Here is a 14,867-nt window from a genome sequence, read left to right on the forward strand (position 1 = left end):
GGTATAGATATATAGTTGCATTCTCTTAATGAATAGAATGATTTTTTCTAATGGTGTTTGTAAGTAGGATCACAAGCCTGCATATTGTACAACAATTAACCACTAAGAAGAATATATGCAGTGTATTATTTGTTGAAACTGTACTTTTGATTTGATTCGAAACTGTCTCATTGCTATATGTTTATCAATAAAACTTTGAAAAGAAAAAAAAATGTAAATGTGAAAAAGATTTCCAGGATTTTCCTCGTTAATCCTGTAAAGGAAGTTTAAAAACTTAGCTGAATTTGTAGAAGGAACCAGTATTTTGATAGAAGTATAGTGTGCTGTCTTAAAAGGTGGTTTGCTGTGGTCTTTGGACCTCTACAGATTTCCCTGTCTCTTTTTCAGGAGGCTCATGAAGTCAAAGTGTTCTTGCAAATGGATGAAGACAATTTTTGATTTTTCACTTTTGGACCCTTGTTATGCTGATATAAAAATTTAAGTAAGGCTAATCTCTCCCCATGAATCAAGCCCATGGTACGACATTACATCAGTAGTCAGTATGTTTCACTGTCAATTGCAGTTTTGCCTGAAAGCCAATGTTTTGAAGATTGTGCTTGATGAAACAGGAAAGACTAGTGTTAATAAATCTTAGCCCTTTTTTCAAATATTCTAGATAAGTGAAAAGTTCACATAAAACTTTTCTGCATATTGAAGTGCATTTGTGCTCAGAAAAGCTATTTGTGGTTTAGTTGTGAGCTGCACACGCTGCTTGACATGGAACACCCTTTCTCCATGAAACTACATGTATCAAAATTGGAAAAAATAGGGATATATGGAAAATGAAGATATATTTCTTGCCAATATTAAAAGTAGTGATAGTAAAAATCAAAATTCTGGAAAATATATACTTTCTATTGTGCATGTGACAGATTATCAAAACCTGGAAAACATTTTGCTAAGAAGAGTGATGATAATAATACAAGCTTTTTAGATATTAGAAACAAATCTGACCCAGGTGTGTCCAAGCTGAACAATGTATATTATAAACCACACAATATTAAAAAATTATGCATTTTGCAAATGGACCTATAAAATGAATGTATTAATATCAAAGGTACTGTGTAAAATGTCATTGAACCTAATTTAAGAAATTAAGTGTTGCTATGTTTATTAAACGACTATCCACAGGTATCTGAAAATTTTTAAAGTGCATGTATCTACATATATATCTCTCTGAGAATATGTTGTTTTATTATTTTTTTTCAAAAGTCATTGCACATGAGCCAGTATACATGAGAATCTAATTTTGTTCTCTTCAGTCAAGTGAGGGGTACATTAAGTGCAAATAGATAGTATTTTTTTTCACATAATTCAAAGTAGGAACTGAAATGTAACATTGTTATAAAATCTAGTCATATCTTGTTATTTCTATTAGCAACGTGGTTCTTGACAAGAGTGACTTTTTCCAACACTGGACATTGTTGGTTATCTCCACGTGAAGGAGAAAGCTACTGGCATCTCCTAGGCAGAGGGCAGTACTCCTGTGAAACATCCTGCACTGCATAGGAGAACACCCACCTCACAGAATAACCTAACTCAGAATGACAGGATGTCCATGAACAGGAAACACTGCATGAACACTTCCTCACTGTGCACGCATATGTCTGCATACACACATACGTGTACATTGAACTGTCAATTTTAATTTCTAAACAGTGAGTATCAATTTAATCCATATAGGCCCATATTCTCTTGGATTGTCAAGAGAAAATATTCAGCAGTCCTAATTATAATAATGCAAATTGATGTATTTGTGTATGTTACCAAAAGCAAAGTACCACCTTTGATGCCTTCAGTCAGGACCTAATCCTAATGAGGTATTTTGCAAATTAATTGCAAGAGTAAGATAGGTTCTGAAGTACTTACCTATTCTGTATGTGAAAATATAAGGCAAAAATGACACTGTCAAAGAAAAAAATATACAACACTTATGACTTAGTCTACCTTTTGGTGAAATGGAATACATATTTTAAAGGGAGGATATCCCATAACCATGAAGTCCTCCAGTGTCAGAAGAGTACCATATGGTCACTTTCCAATCTATAAAATTTCATCAGCTATTATTGTATTTAGAGGCCAGATGTAGGCAATGTGAAGTTACAATGCATGTGTTTTTATTATACCTCATTACACATTTTCCTGTCATTTCCAAACATAAAACTTCTATCCTGGAGAATTTCTCCATATATGTTCAGTGTGCTTAAGAATAAACCACACAATATTTGTTTAAAATAGTTGGAGTGCCATGCATGTTTTCAGTTGACTGGATTTATTATTCCTCTGTACATTGTATTTCTTCTTTTTCTAAATAATAGTAGTCCTATACTATAAACAATGATAATCACTTTTCCATGACAAGAAAACTTCCTAGTAAACCTAATTCTTCATGCAACTATTGCAGCATACATCTATATAGTATATTATTTATAGCAAATGTTTCAAAGGTAATTTAAATAAAGTATTAACAAAAAGAACCATCTCCTCAGATGTGACTTCATGTCTAAGTTATGCACAGGTGCTGTATATTAGGGAACAAAGGGGCACATGTGGGTGAGCAATAGGCTTCCTCTTGCCTTCACTGTCCAAAATGAAGCCTAACATCATTGAGAAAATTCTAATCTGGTTTACAAACAAATCCTGATAGTGTTTTAAAATGTAAGCCATCTCAGAGCACACACATCCGAGAACATTTCTATAGGGTTTGAATCAGTTTTTACTCCAAATGGAGTTTCATCACAGACTGACCATGAGACACTGAAAAGGCTTACTAAACATTACTTGAAATTTCTTCCAAAGGATTTTCTTTTCCTGGCTGACTCAGGCTACCTTAAGGGCGGGTCTGGTAAGGCAGGTGGAAGTGTTCACCGGAGTGGGGTCTGATGTGCCTGACTGGTTTTCGAGAGCTGGTGCTTAAACAACTGAGCTAAGCTGTACTAATAGTGTTTAGATAATATATCATGTCTTCATTTGTGTTATGAATAACTACTGTGAAGATAACAATATACAATGTATGAATTATCTTAACTATCCTACTAACCTGTTTTGAAACTATCTCATTGATATTTCTCAGTAAAATCAATTTTTAAAAAGAAATTTCATCCAATAACGACATGTGACAAATAAGGAAACCAGAAATTATCCCAAATTCCACCATTCAGCAGCAATTCATTCCTATACACTATTCTGTTAATCCGTGTGATTCCCAAACTTTCCTGCACACTGGAATCACCTGAGGAACTTTAGAACAATCCTGAATTACAGCTGGACTCATTCTGATTAAATGGAACAGGTCTGAATTTGTACGTAGTGCCTTCAAAATTTCCCCAGGTGATTCCAGCAGGCAATAAATTGTGTGAGTAACTTCACAGTTAAGGTCAGCATCTCTGGGTAAGCCTCTGTGTATGTTATTGCACCTCTCCTTCATCTCTCATTTCCTAGAGTGCTGTGAGCATCCTTGTAATGAAGCAATCGGAAGCAATGAAAAATTAGTGTATTAGCGGATATAAATTTTGAGAATGTTGATTATTAATCCAAAGGTTTACCTATCCTGTTGAGAACAGTGACCTTTGACTCCATGATAAAAATATAGAAGTCTTTCCTACATTCCTACTTGCCCTAGTACACATGAAATATTTAATTGAAAACAGTGAAAAGAATGATTATTTAACAAAATACAAAGGAAGCCACTTAAAACTTACAGCGCTTCAGAATGCAGAGGTCTGGAAATGTAGTAGGAGAAAAATAAGTAAGAAAGTACCTAAGAAAAATGATTCCTGAAAAGTCTGTACTGAATTCTACATTGAAGCATCACAAGGCTTTTAAGGCAAAGAAACAGACAGTCCTAATCAATGTAAACCAGTTTTTATGTATGGAATTAGGTCCTTGCTAGAATACGCACATTCAGCAATGACTTGATAGAAGGCTACATGAGATAATAGGCATATAATGAGTTTCTTGATGAAACACAAAGTTATTTCAATTCCTTTCATGACAAGAAAATTACGGTTGTGCTTTGCTCAGGTCATAGATTTCATGTTTCCTGCAATTTTGGTCATAAAATGAATTAAACTATTACTCAATCCAATTTTCCTGTACATTTAGCCTTGAAGTTAACTACAGAATTTAATGAGAGCCTCTTCCAATTCAGTTTTTATTGAATTTTTGTTTTAATTTTTTTTATGTTTCAAAGATTTAATGCTGTGGGAATAAAGTTCCTGAGCCAAGGTAGCAGTTTATAAATGAATAACTAAAAAGAAAAAGCTGGCACATTAGAATCCAAAGTAATTTGTGTGATGTTTACATGGTTTACTGAGAATAAGAATGAGAGAAACACCATTCTAACTAAATACAAACCACATTTTGAAAGCCAAAACTCACAATCCACAGGGATTGCTACCTGATGTTCTCTTCTACCATTCAGTCTGAGAGTAAAAGAGAAATTAAAAATCTAGTTAGGTCTTTACAATCAATAGATATCATTAATCCCAAAATGCTTAAATTAAGCAAGGAATAGAATGGTCATTTGGATTGAATTATCCAGTATGGATGAAATGTGTTAGTAGTTGGAGCATGTCGTTCAGGCCTCAGTAATTTCTTGTACTCACCGTTGTATTATGTTGGAACAATTAGGCTGGCTGAGTGTGCTGTCATCTAGAAATATTGTTGAGCAGGAGCTGTACATCCTGGAAAGCTGCCCTGGTGTTACCTGGAAGCAGTTGAGAGTACCAGAAAATGTCACAGGAAATGAGACACTTAAGAGATGGGGGTTTTCTCTTGGTGAAAATGTCCAATGACAAGCCATGCAGATGTTTCTGACAGTGCACAGACTGAGACCCATGTCATGTGGAAGGATCTGCAACAGGCCAACTGCAGGAAGTGCTTTATTTTCAGTGGTGTTTGAGGTGTAGGTTCTAAAATATAACCCTTCTTATGGGTCCTATGTTTAAACTTGACAAGCAGTTAGAATGAATTCCTTCATAATTACTTAAAAATTTTGTAGTAGGATTTTAAGAGTTTAATTTTAACGAGGAAAATGTGAGACAGGATATAATGCCTTTAAAATGTAATACTTTCAATACTGTTGGAAGCATAGTAATAGTTTTGTTCACCAAACAAAAGTTTAATATTTCCTTGACTCACTGACATTAAGTATATTAGTGCAATGAAACAAAGACTTCAGAGTCAAAGGACCCTATAGCCAATATGGTCAGGCCCTATCAAGCCAGGCCTGCACATCATTGTGGGCCTGTACCTTCAACAATTTCTACGCTCACCCTTTAATGTTCCCTCACATATAAAATAGAAGACAAAGACAACTTTGAGATGTTAGTGTTCCATTCATGTTTGGAGAACTAACATTACATTACTCCCTTGGAAAGTCACATCCTTTCAAGATTTTTGTTTTCATTTTTCACTTGGCTTTGTGAGTTAATTTTGCTTAGGGAAGGGATGATCTCGGAGAAATTCAAAAAGTGCTCAGACTTCAGAAACATTTAGAGAAAGAAGTAAAAGTGTAAAAAGGGACAGCACCATGTAAATGCTACTACATAACTCAGCATTCATGATATTCATAAATATCAATCAGTTATTTAATTGAAAATATATCATACATTTCATTAAGTTGGAAAAATGTGATGAAAAGAGTCAGTGATGGATAATGCTAATGCCTGATATATTAAACAATGTACTTATACTTGTTCAAGCACTATAAAAAATAAGACACCTGATTTCAGGTAGATAACATTATGCCTATGCAATGGAATTCATTTATTTATTTATTTATTTATTTATTTTTATCTATATTTTTTTCTGTTTGCAGAAATGGGAATTGAACTCATTCTCTTGAACTTGGAGTCATGGAATTTAAATACCAATTGCGGTTAAAGATTGAAATTTATAAGATGAGACTTTTCTGAGCAAAGTTGAAAGATCTTTGGACAATGCACATATTTAGAACATGCAGAAAAATAAGTCTATGTATACACACTGCCTTCATTGTATTTTTTAGAAATTCTAGCAGAGGTAGTTCAATTCATTGTGATGTTTTTACCTTTCTCAATATTTACTTACATATTTCAAAATGGTGTTCTGCTTCCAGTCATGGGCTAAAAATCAAAGTGAGAAAACCTAAGTTATCCATTCTAATATAAATGCCTTAGAAATCTATATAGAAGTGGCTACTAAGTTTTTATATGATAGACTGAGAATACACAGAAAGAAATTAAAATCTGTTTTATTTTAAAAAAATACATTATTTGTGAAGATGAATTCCATACAGGAAAAAGGAAAAATGTAGTTAAACCTTCTTTATATCAACCTTATGCAATATGCAATATACTCTCCTTATAAAAAAGAAAACCATTAAACAAATAGCAACAGGTGAGAAATTTGGATAAGAAAGGTAAATCATTGCACATGTCAACCACTTCAAAGACTTCTCAGGTAAATAAACAGTATTGCATAATTTCAAATTGCAATAAAATTTCGTGAGAAGCAGCCAACTGCAGACAGTTCTGAGACCAAGTTGCTGGTTAGGCACTGCCCCAGTCGGAACTAGTCACTGCCCCAGTCGGAACTAGGATTGGAAGCATCTTGGATCACCTTATTGGACAGCTACGATGACATACATGAGTATGCATTTTACAGAATAAATAATAACAGAAGAAAAAAAAAATATCATGAGAAGGATAAAATGTCACCAAACTGAGTACTTGGAATTCAACACATGTTGCTGTATTGCATGATATTGTCTTCCAAATAGTTGTTTAGTTTACCAGGTATAAACATGCAAAACTGGTTAAAACAAAAGAAAAGCAAAACAGAATGGAACAATAATAGCTTTATAAGAAATTAAAAAGAAAAAGAAAAATCTAAAGAGAACAGATTTTAAGCATTCAATTCCTTTAAGGCAAAAGTAAATTGGCAGTGCAATTATCCAAATTTCCATGCATAGGTATACATAAATGTCTTTTTCCCTTCTTTCTTTTGTCCATTTTCTCATCCTAGTTGTTCCTTCCCACTGAGCAAGTTCTTTCCCTTTCTCCGTACAAAGATATTGTACTGAAAATACATAACTAAAAATATTGGTGTGTCTTTACATAATTCTACAACAATCCACCTTATATAAAAAAAACTTTCAATGAGTATGCTAATCTAATTAAACTTACCAATATCAATGAAATTGATTTTGGTCTAACAGGGGCCATAAAGTAAATGCTTTCTGAGTAACATGGTCCACGGTTAACCATGGATAACCACGATGCCTTCTTTAGTGCTAGACCCTGCTGCCTACAAAGTCTTTGGCTTAAAAGGAGTAGCACAGGTCGTCTTGTAGTGTATTGTTTACATTACACAAGCAATGCCTACATTTCTCCTCTTTCTTAAAATGATTTTTAATATTAAATAAATAAATTGAATCATTTATTTATTTGTTTGTTAGAGGGTCTTACTACACAGCTTGGATTCGAGGGGGCCCAAATTACTACACAGACTGGACAGACTGTGTTTCAGTCTATCCAGCAGGGTGATTAACAGGCCTGGGCCTCCACAACAGGGTTCCATGGCTGGCACAGCACACTTTGGGTTTCTAGGGCTCACACTGCATGCAGAACTGGGGATTGATCCCAGGTCCTTGTGCTTGCCGGTTAGCTGATTAGAGTGCTGAAGTATCTCAACAAACCCTACAACTCCGGAAGAAATGGACAATCACAGTGATGCTAACCAGAAATTACCAGCTCAGGAAAGTTTCTTTTAGTTGGACACAAGGGAAATGCAGGTAAGAAAATCCATTTTGTTTGTGCTACATTACTCCAATTATTTTAGAGCCTCCATTCCTGAAATTCTTCCTCTTATAATCAATTAGCAAATGCGATATTTGTTTTAAAAGAAAACAAAGGAGATGGCTCAGTGGAATAAGCAATTCCCTGGCAAGTGCAAGGGCCTGAGTTCAATCCCCAGTTCCGCAAAAACAAAAAGAAAATCAATTTAATGACACATGGAGAGAAACAATTGTGTTTGTAGATATATCCATAAATGTCTGATTCTAACCTTAATGTAAACATGAGTCAATAATTTTCTACTAGTTGCACACATTGCCTGACATTCTTGGAAATACCAGAGTAATGAGTTTCCAGATTTTTTCATTAAGATCAATTAGTTTTAACTAGCTTTAAATTTCTGAGAACATCCGTAAATCTTGAATTTCCTGTTAGTTAGGCTCACACTGTTGCAGTGTGGTCAAAATGAGCATAATATGTTTCTCCATGTTTTGCCCATCTCCTTCTATATCTAGCTGTATCTATTTATTTATCTATGATGTTTAAGTTTCTTGACATGATTATTTAAGCGTTACTGAAGTAATATCATTTCTCTTTAAAATATACTCTGAAGGGCCCTGGGTGATAGCTCAGTAGAATTAGAGATTCCCTGGCAAGTGCTGGGTCCTGAATTCAATTCCCAGTACCACAAAATTAAATGAATGAATAAATAAAATATCAAATATGTGAATTTGAAAAATGGAAAAGGAACAAAAAATATGCAAAAATAACTCTAAACCCGTGAACTCTTTGTTGCTAATGTGGTCTACTGCCCTGCTAAAGAAGTAGCAAAGTGTAATAAAGCAGAGTTCATAAGCTTTCAATTATACAGTGACATTTAAAGAAAATATATAATCAGGTTTTAAATGGAACATGAATATATATAAAGTTGCAAATTTGAAAGCAGTCTATAATTTCTTATAATTTGTAGAGTATATCACATAACAAAGGAACACATTTTAGATCTACCCTTCATTAGAAAAGTCATTCTTATTGTAAGGTTGATATTTTCTTGGGAAGATTGGCATTTCCTTTAGATGTTCGGAATAGTTTGTTTCCAAAGCTACCTCCAGAAAGGAAAAGGAAAAGATGTGATCATTTAGGTCAGTAGAAAAGTAGGTGGTTTTCAGCATCACTATACAGCAGCTTTTCTCATGTTTAACAGTGTCGGGAATAGATTGTAGCTCTGAAAAGTGAATAAGTTGATTTCAAGTCTACAAAATAATGTAAAATTCCATATCACTTCACATATGGAGTCATATAGGCAATGTGACTTATCCTCAACATGTACCTGAGGAACTGATTGTAGCTTTGAGATGAATGAAATTGACCTTTAGATGAGCACATTCTGTCCCTCCTCCTACTTATGCAGTAAAGCTCCAAGCAGAGGCTTCTCTGCTTATTGCCAGCACATTCCAGGTTTCTGAGTAGGAAGCCCTGCCCTAAATGTACTGTCAGATCCTCATTCAAAGAACCAAATCTTTAAAAGCAGCCAACATTCTTTAGACAGTCCATTCTGTGGGTAATTGTGGCTGCGTTCAATAAGAGAACTCCCAGATCCAAAGGAGAAACTTTTAAAAAAACATGTCAATTGCCAAGGCTACGTAAATTATTGATTCTTTCTTCGGCCCTTAATTCCATCTTGGAGCCAAATTGAGATTATTTTATTTCTACACTAGAAAACAGATTTTGAAAGGTTGATAACAACTTCTTTGGTGTTGTAAGGGATAATGCAGTTCAGCACTGGGAGAATGAGAAAATGAAATGCTTGTATGTGGTGGATCTGATTTATTTCATTTACCAATATAGTTGGTAGCTGCTTCCATTTATCTACAAAAACCTCCAATTTATCTTTTTTATAGCTGAGTAATGCTTCATTCTGTAAAAATACTACATATTTAATTTCCATTCCAGGGTGGATGGGCATTTAAGATGTGTCCAAGATTTACCCATGACTAACTATCCTACTATAAACATGGATGCACATATCTTGCTATGTCATGATGGTTTCATTTCTTCTGGAAAAATACCTAGCAGAGACTAGCAGGTTTGAATGACACCTCCAGTCCTAGCTCATTGTGGAAACTCCATACTGATCTTACATAACGGTTGTACAAGCCTGCACTAAAAATTAATGAAAATCTAAAAGATACAACAGATACTGTGAACAGGAAAGAAGTTACTCAATGGGAAGGACAAACTGGGATTAGGAGAAGGACAAATAAAAGTGAGGGAAGAGAGATTTAGGTGTATATGCAGAATAATTTCGCTAATTCTATTGTCAATTTCTGATGGCATTTTTTTGTTTTTATTTTTTTTATTATTTTGCTATAATTTTATTGATAAAAATAGCAATGAGACAGTTTCAAATCAAATAGGTAGGACAGTTTCAACAATCAACACACTGCATATATTTTTCTATTGGTTAATTGCTGTACAAGATGCAGACTGGACATCCCATATACAAACACAATTCGAACAAATCATTCTATTCATTAACAGAATGTAACTATACATCTATCCTAACCACCCTGAATACACAGATGCAAAATGGACATTCATCTGTATAACCTTATTTGGTTAAATTCCGTTATTTGAATATTATAGGTTTGTGAACTCAGCAAAATATTCTAAAAGAGTCAAGTAGCCCATAATAGCATTGGGTCTTCTGTTTAACTGGCAATGTCAGAAATTGTTGACCTGAGTCCCCCACAGCTCAACAAAGCAGCATGGCTTCATTTCTTATATTTCGTTTTTATACTTTCCCTCTGGATGTTTAAGATCAAGGTAAATCAGGATCTACGCAACAAGAGTTGTAGCTTTTGGGTCTGATAAGGTCAGTGAAATCCCCTCAGGATTTATCCTGAGATCCTGTACGTCAGATTGTAGATCCTTTGTCAGTGTCAGCCATGTGCATGAGTCATGGCCATTGCTTGGCCAATGTGCTCTCTGTGAAAGCCTGAGAGAATGTTTTCTCTCCATGTGACTTTCCCCAGGCACACTCTATATCATTGATCATTTTCCTCTTTGGCCCCTTAATCTCCTTGATCAGAAAATTTGGGACACTACCGAGTTACATGATGTTACAGTACAAGTTGTCATATGTCCTCAGTCTTAACTGACCTTAGAAGGCTAAGGCGAAAATGTTGGCTTTCCTTTCAGCCTCTCCTTTTTCTCTAATTTTGGTCTGCAAACTTAAGTTGTTAACCATCCAGAAGACAAGCTTGTTGTTATTATCGAACAACTTAGGCTGTTAAGCTTAACCTCACTATCTGTCTACATATCAAACATCTTAGGCATAATATAGAACAGGTATTTTTTATCAAGTATTGATATGTTGAACTTTAAGTCCCTACAGAATATGATAAAAACATTTAAACATTAGAATATATTTTAAAAATAGGCGTAAAGAATTATATACTTCTCATGTTTGCACATAAGTCCAAAAATCTCACCATATACAACCTTGAATCAGGACAGTCCCACAATATTACTTTTCTTGTGTCTTGCTTTCCTTCACCACCCCCTTCTTCTTGAACAACCATCTACCTGAGAGACATCATAGCAGCAACTGGCATATCATGACAAGCAGCCCATATTCAGAAGACCAGAATGACAGGCACTCCAAGTATGAAACTACTATTACAAATGACCAACTGCAGTGCAGTAGCTTAGTTCACAAGATCAGTATATACAGTTAGTCAGGGTGAGAATGTTTACAGTTAACTGCTAGATTAAAAAAAAACTTCTGAAGATTCTCAGGATCATTGCTTTGCTCATCTTCTACATATAAATCTATGACTTGACATTGTCATGTTCCCTCGCTCTTCTCCTTTCCTTCTCTTGATTAGTTAAATCCTTGAGATCCTGCTTTCCTTTTACTTGTATTATATCTTTGTATTTCTTCTTTTGTGTTCTTATACAAGGGAGACTATATGATACTTACACATGTGTGTCTGGAGTTTTTCACTTATGTGTATATGTTCAAGTGGCATCCACTTCAATATAAAGGCTTGCAGTTTATCATTCTTAATAGCCGAATAATACCCCATTGTGTAAAAATGCTACATCTTTTTTAACCATTCCTCATGTGATGGGCATCTTGGTTGTTTCCAAGATTTGGCTATCAGAAATTGTGCTGCTATAAACATATGCACACATATATCACTATGATATGATGTTTTCAGATCCTCTGGGAAAATTCCCAGTAGAGGAATAGCTGGTTTAAATGGGATTTCCAGTCCAACTTTTCTAAGGAGTCTCCATACTGGTTTCTATAACAGTTGCACCAGTCTACATTCCCACCATCTGCTGATATTTTGAATGAAGCAGGTAATAATTGAATTGTTTCTTATACTCTCATTTTTTTTATTCTTCCTTTTTTTGAATTGCTTATTACTGCTTTGTTATTGCTTGCTTTGCGTTTTTTTCTTTACACATTTATATCTGGTAATCTGACCAACTAATTTGAGGATACCAGCATGTGATACAGTAAGAATTGTTGAAGCCCTCTTACTTTGTTTAGGGAAATTTTCTCTTGTTCTTAATATAGTTTTATTTTGTCTATCACTATTTTGAATTCTTTAAAAAAATGAGAAAGCTATGAATTTCCTTGAGTAACTTAAGCTTCTTCAACACTCTTGCAAGAAATTCTAGCAAGAAATAAATAGAATAGTGATCAAGCAATATTTCCTTATCCAGATGCTATTATTTATTCTACCGCAGAGGATTCAGGCACAAAAGCACATAGATATATCACTGATCCTGACAAGATAAAAATGAGAACTGGTATATGAAAAAATAACCAGTCTGCTGGCGACTACTGTCAAACTCAACATTTCACATATCCAAGTCCCTAGGATTCTTTTGGAGGCCCATCCAAGAAACATGCTTCCAATAGTGGATGCACATATTATGGACATGCCTGCTTTAACATGAATTTGATTCATCTATTTAATGCCACAGTCAGATCTCGGGAAACTCACCAAAACCTATTCTTTCTACTTCACAGTAGTTTCTTCAATCAACTTCATGAACACTACTCTCACATACAAGAACCTTAAAGAATTCATAGGTCCCCGAGTTTTGATTGTCTTTGAGAAGATGAGAGACTCTTAATTATGCAGAAAAATTCAATCACATTGTACACAAGATGGCATGTAGGTTTTCTCTTCAATAACTACACTGAAGTTTTTGAAGGGAATTAGCATAACTTCCTAGTGAAACATCATGATATGAACACTAGAATTTCTAAGTATCATTTGTAAAGTTAGTACATTATTCAGAGTAAATTAGAAAAAGAGCCAGGTTAAATATTCACACATTTGTTATGATAAATAATGTCCAGGGAAATGAAATAATCAAAAGTAGAACAAACAGTATAAACAGACAGAAACCTCCACACAAAAATGCATATGCTTACCAACTATGTATCTGTAGGCAAACTTTAAGAAGTATTGGTTTCCTTTATAGAAAAGGAGAATATTAAAAATTAAGAGAAGGGCCAGCCAAATAGCTCAGCAGATTACAGTGCCTGCAAGCAGGTACAGGGCCCAGGGGCTCAATCCCTAACCCTGCAGTGCTGGCCCCATTTCCGGGCCACACTCAGACTACAATGAAGACTGGGCATGGTGGCAAGCACCTGTAATCCCAGCTCTTAGAAGGCTGTAAACAGGCAGATCACTACAAGTCTGATCTAGTAATGAGATGCTGAACACCCTTCAGACCTTTCCCTAAAATACAAAATAAAATGAAATAAAATAAAATAAAATAAGACAAACCAGCCCAAGGGTCATGTCGTGGTGCCTTTTCCTTGACCATAGGATGGTCACATGACTCAGGGTTGGATAATCTATCACAACTCTCTTGTGACCTCCCAACAACAAGTGGAAAAAGATGGTAGCACCAGTAGCTACCTAGTCAGCATGTTCAGCTAGTGACTACTGCCATCACGATGAGACAGCCTGTGCAGGAGGCACAGTGGGGAGCCCTATGGAAATAGGTTTTAAGAAGATTGAATTGCTGTTTCTGGTTGTACCTAATCAACTTGTTTGAATTGCCTGCCCCTTCAAGTCTAAATTGAGATAGGTTTCCTTCAATTAGAATTCTTAAGACTCCAGTTAATCAACAGTACTGATGATCACACTCAAGCTGGACGTATGCACAAGACACTAGCTCATTTTACAAAGCTCATGAATAGAAATTTGTTAATTCCAAACTCACACTGCGTGAAGCAAAATAAAATATATTACTGTCAGCGTACAACAGAGCCTATTTTGGAACACTGTTTTATTTTTATTTTTACATTAGTATGCGGAAAAATCAGCACATCCACCATCATTCGTTGGAATTTCTTTGATTATACATGCTATAAAAATAGAACTCGGGCTTAAGAGTGTAGCTTAGTTGTGAAGACTTTTCTAGCAAGCACAAAACTCTGAGTTTGATCATAAGAATAATTAAAACATGAAAAGAAACAGGAACATACAATTTATGACTCATTTTCATACAGAGAAATTATTGGCTCTTCAAATATTTATTGTTGTGATACACATAATGGTGTGGTACCCATTAGTTTAAAAATTATGTTTTCAATCAATCCCCTATTTTTGAAAGATTTAGGCATCTGTTAAATCTATTCTATAAATCATCTCTTCAGCTTAGGAAATATTTTAAAGGTCCACTCAAGAAACAAAAGGGAATGATTATTTGGGTGAACATACATAGCTAACTTCCCTTTGAAAAGACATAAGCACACTTTCTGATAAAATGTTACTAATGGTACAGTTTTTTTCTATATATATATATTTTATTTTTTTCATTTCAAAGATTTATTGATAAACATATAGCAATGAGACAGTTTCAAATCAAATCGAAAGTAGAGTTTCAACAAATAATACACTGCATATATTCTTCTTAGTGATTAATTGCTGTACAACATGCAGACTTGTGATCCTACTTACAAACACCATTAGAACAAATCATTCTATTCATTAAGAGAATGCAACTATA

At 34.6% G+C, this 14,867-nt stretch overlaps 1 protein-coding gene across 1 annotated transcript in view; it reads right to left on the reverse strand.

Moving 5' to 3' along the window:
* Positions 1-6,145, reverse strand: part of LOC101583382 (cyclin-Y-like protein 1) — a 22,879-nt gene extending 16,734 nt beyond the window's left edge. The window contains exons 1-3 of the mRNA XM_023707454.1: positions 6,112-6,145; positions 4,647-4,747; positions 1,909-1,944 (exon numbers count right to left, since the gene is read on the reverse strand). Coding sequence (XP_023563222.1) covers positions 1,909-1,944; positions 4,647-4,723 — 113 coding nt within the window. The 5' untranslated portion in view covers positions 4,724-4,747; positions 6,112-6,145. The remainder of the gene's footprint in view (positions 1-1,908; positions 1,945-4,646; positions 4,748-6,111) is intronic.
* Between the last annotated feature and the right edge of the window lie 8,722 nt (positions 6,146-14,867).

The sequence above is a fragment of the Octodon degus genome, unplaced genomic scaffold, assembly GCF_000260255.1.
Source record: "Octodon degus isolate 3935 unplaced genomic scaffold, OctDeg1.0 scaffold00292, whole genome shotgun sequence".
NCBI lineage: Eukaryota > Metazoa > Chordata > Mammalia > Rodentia > Octodontidae > Octodon > Octodon degus.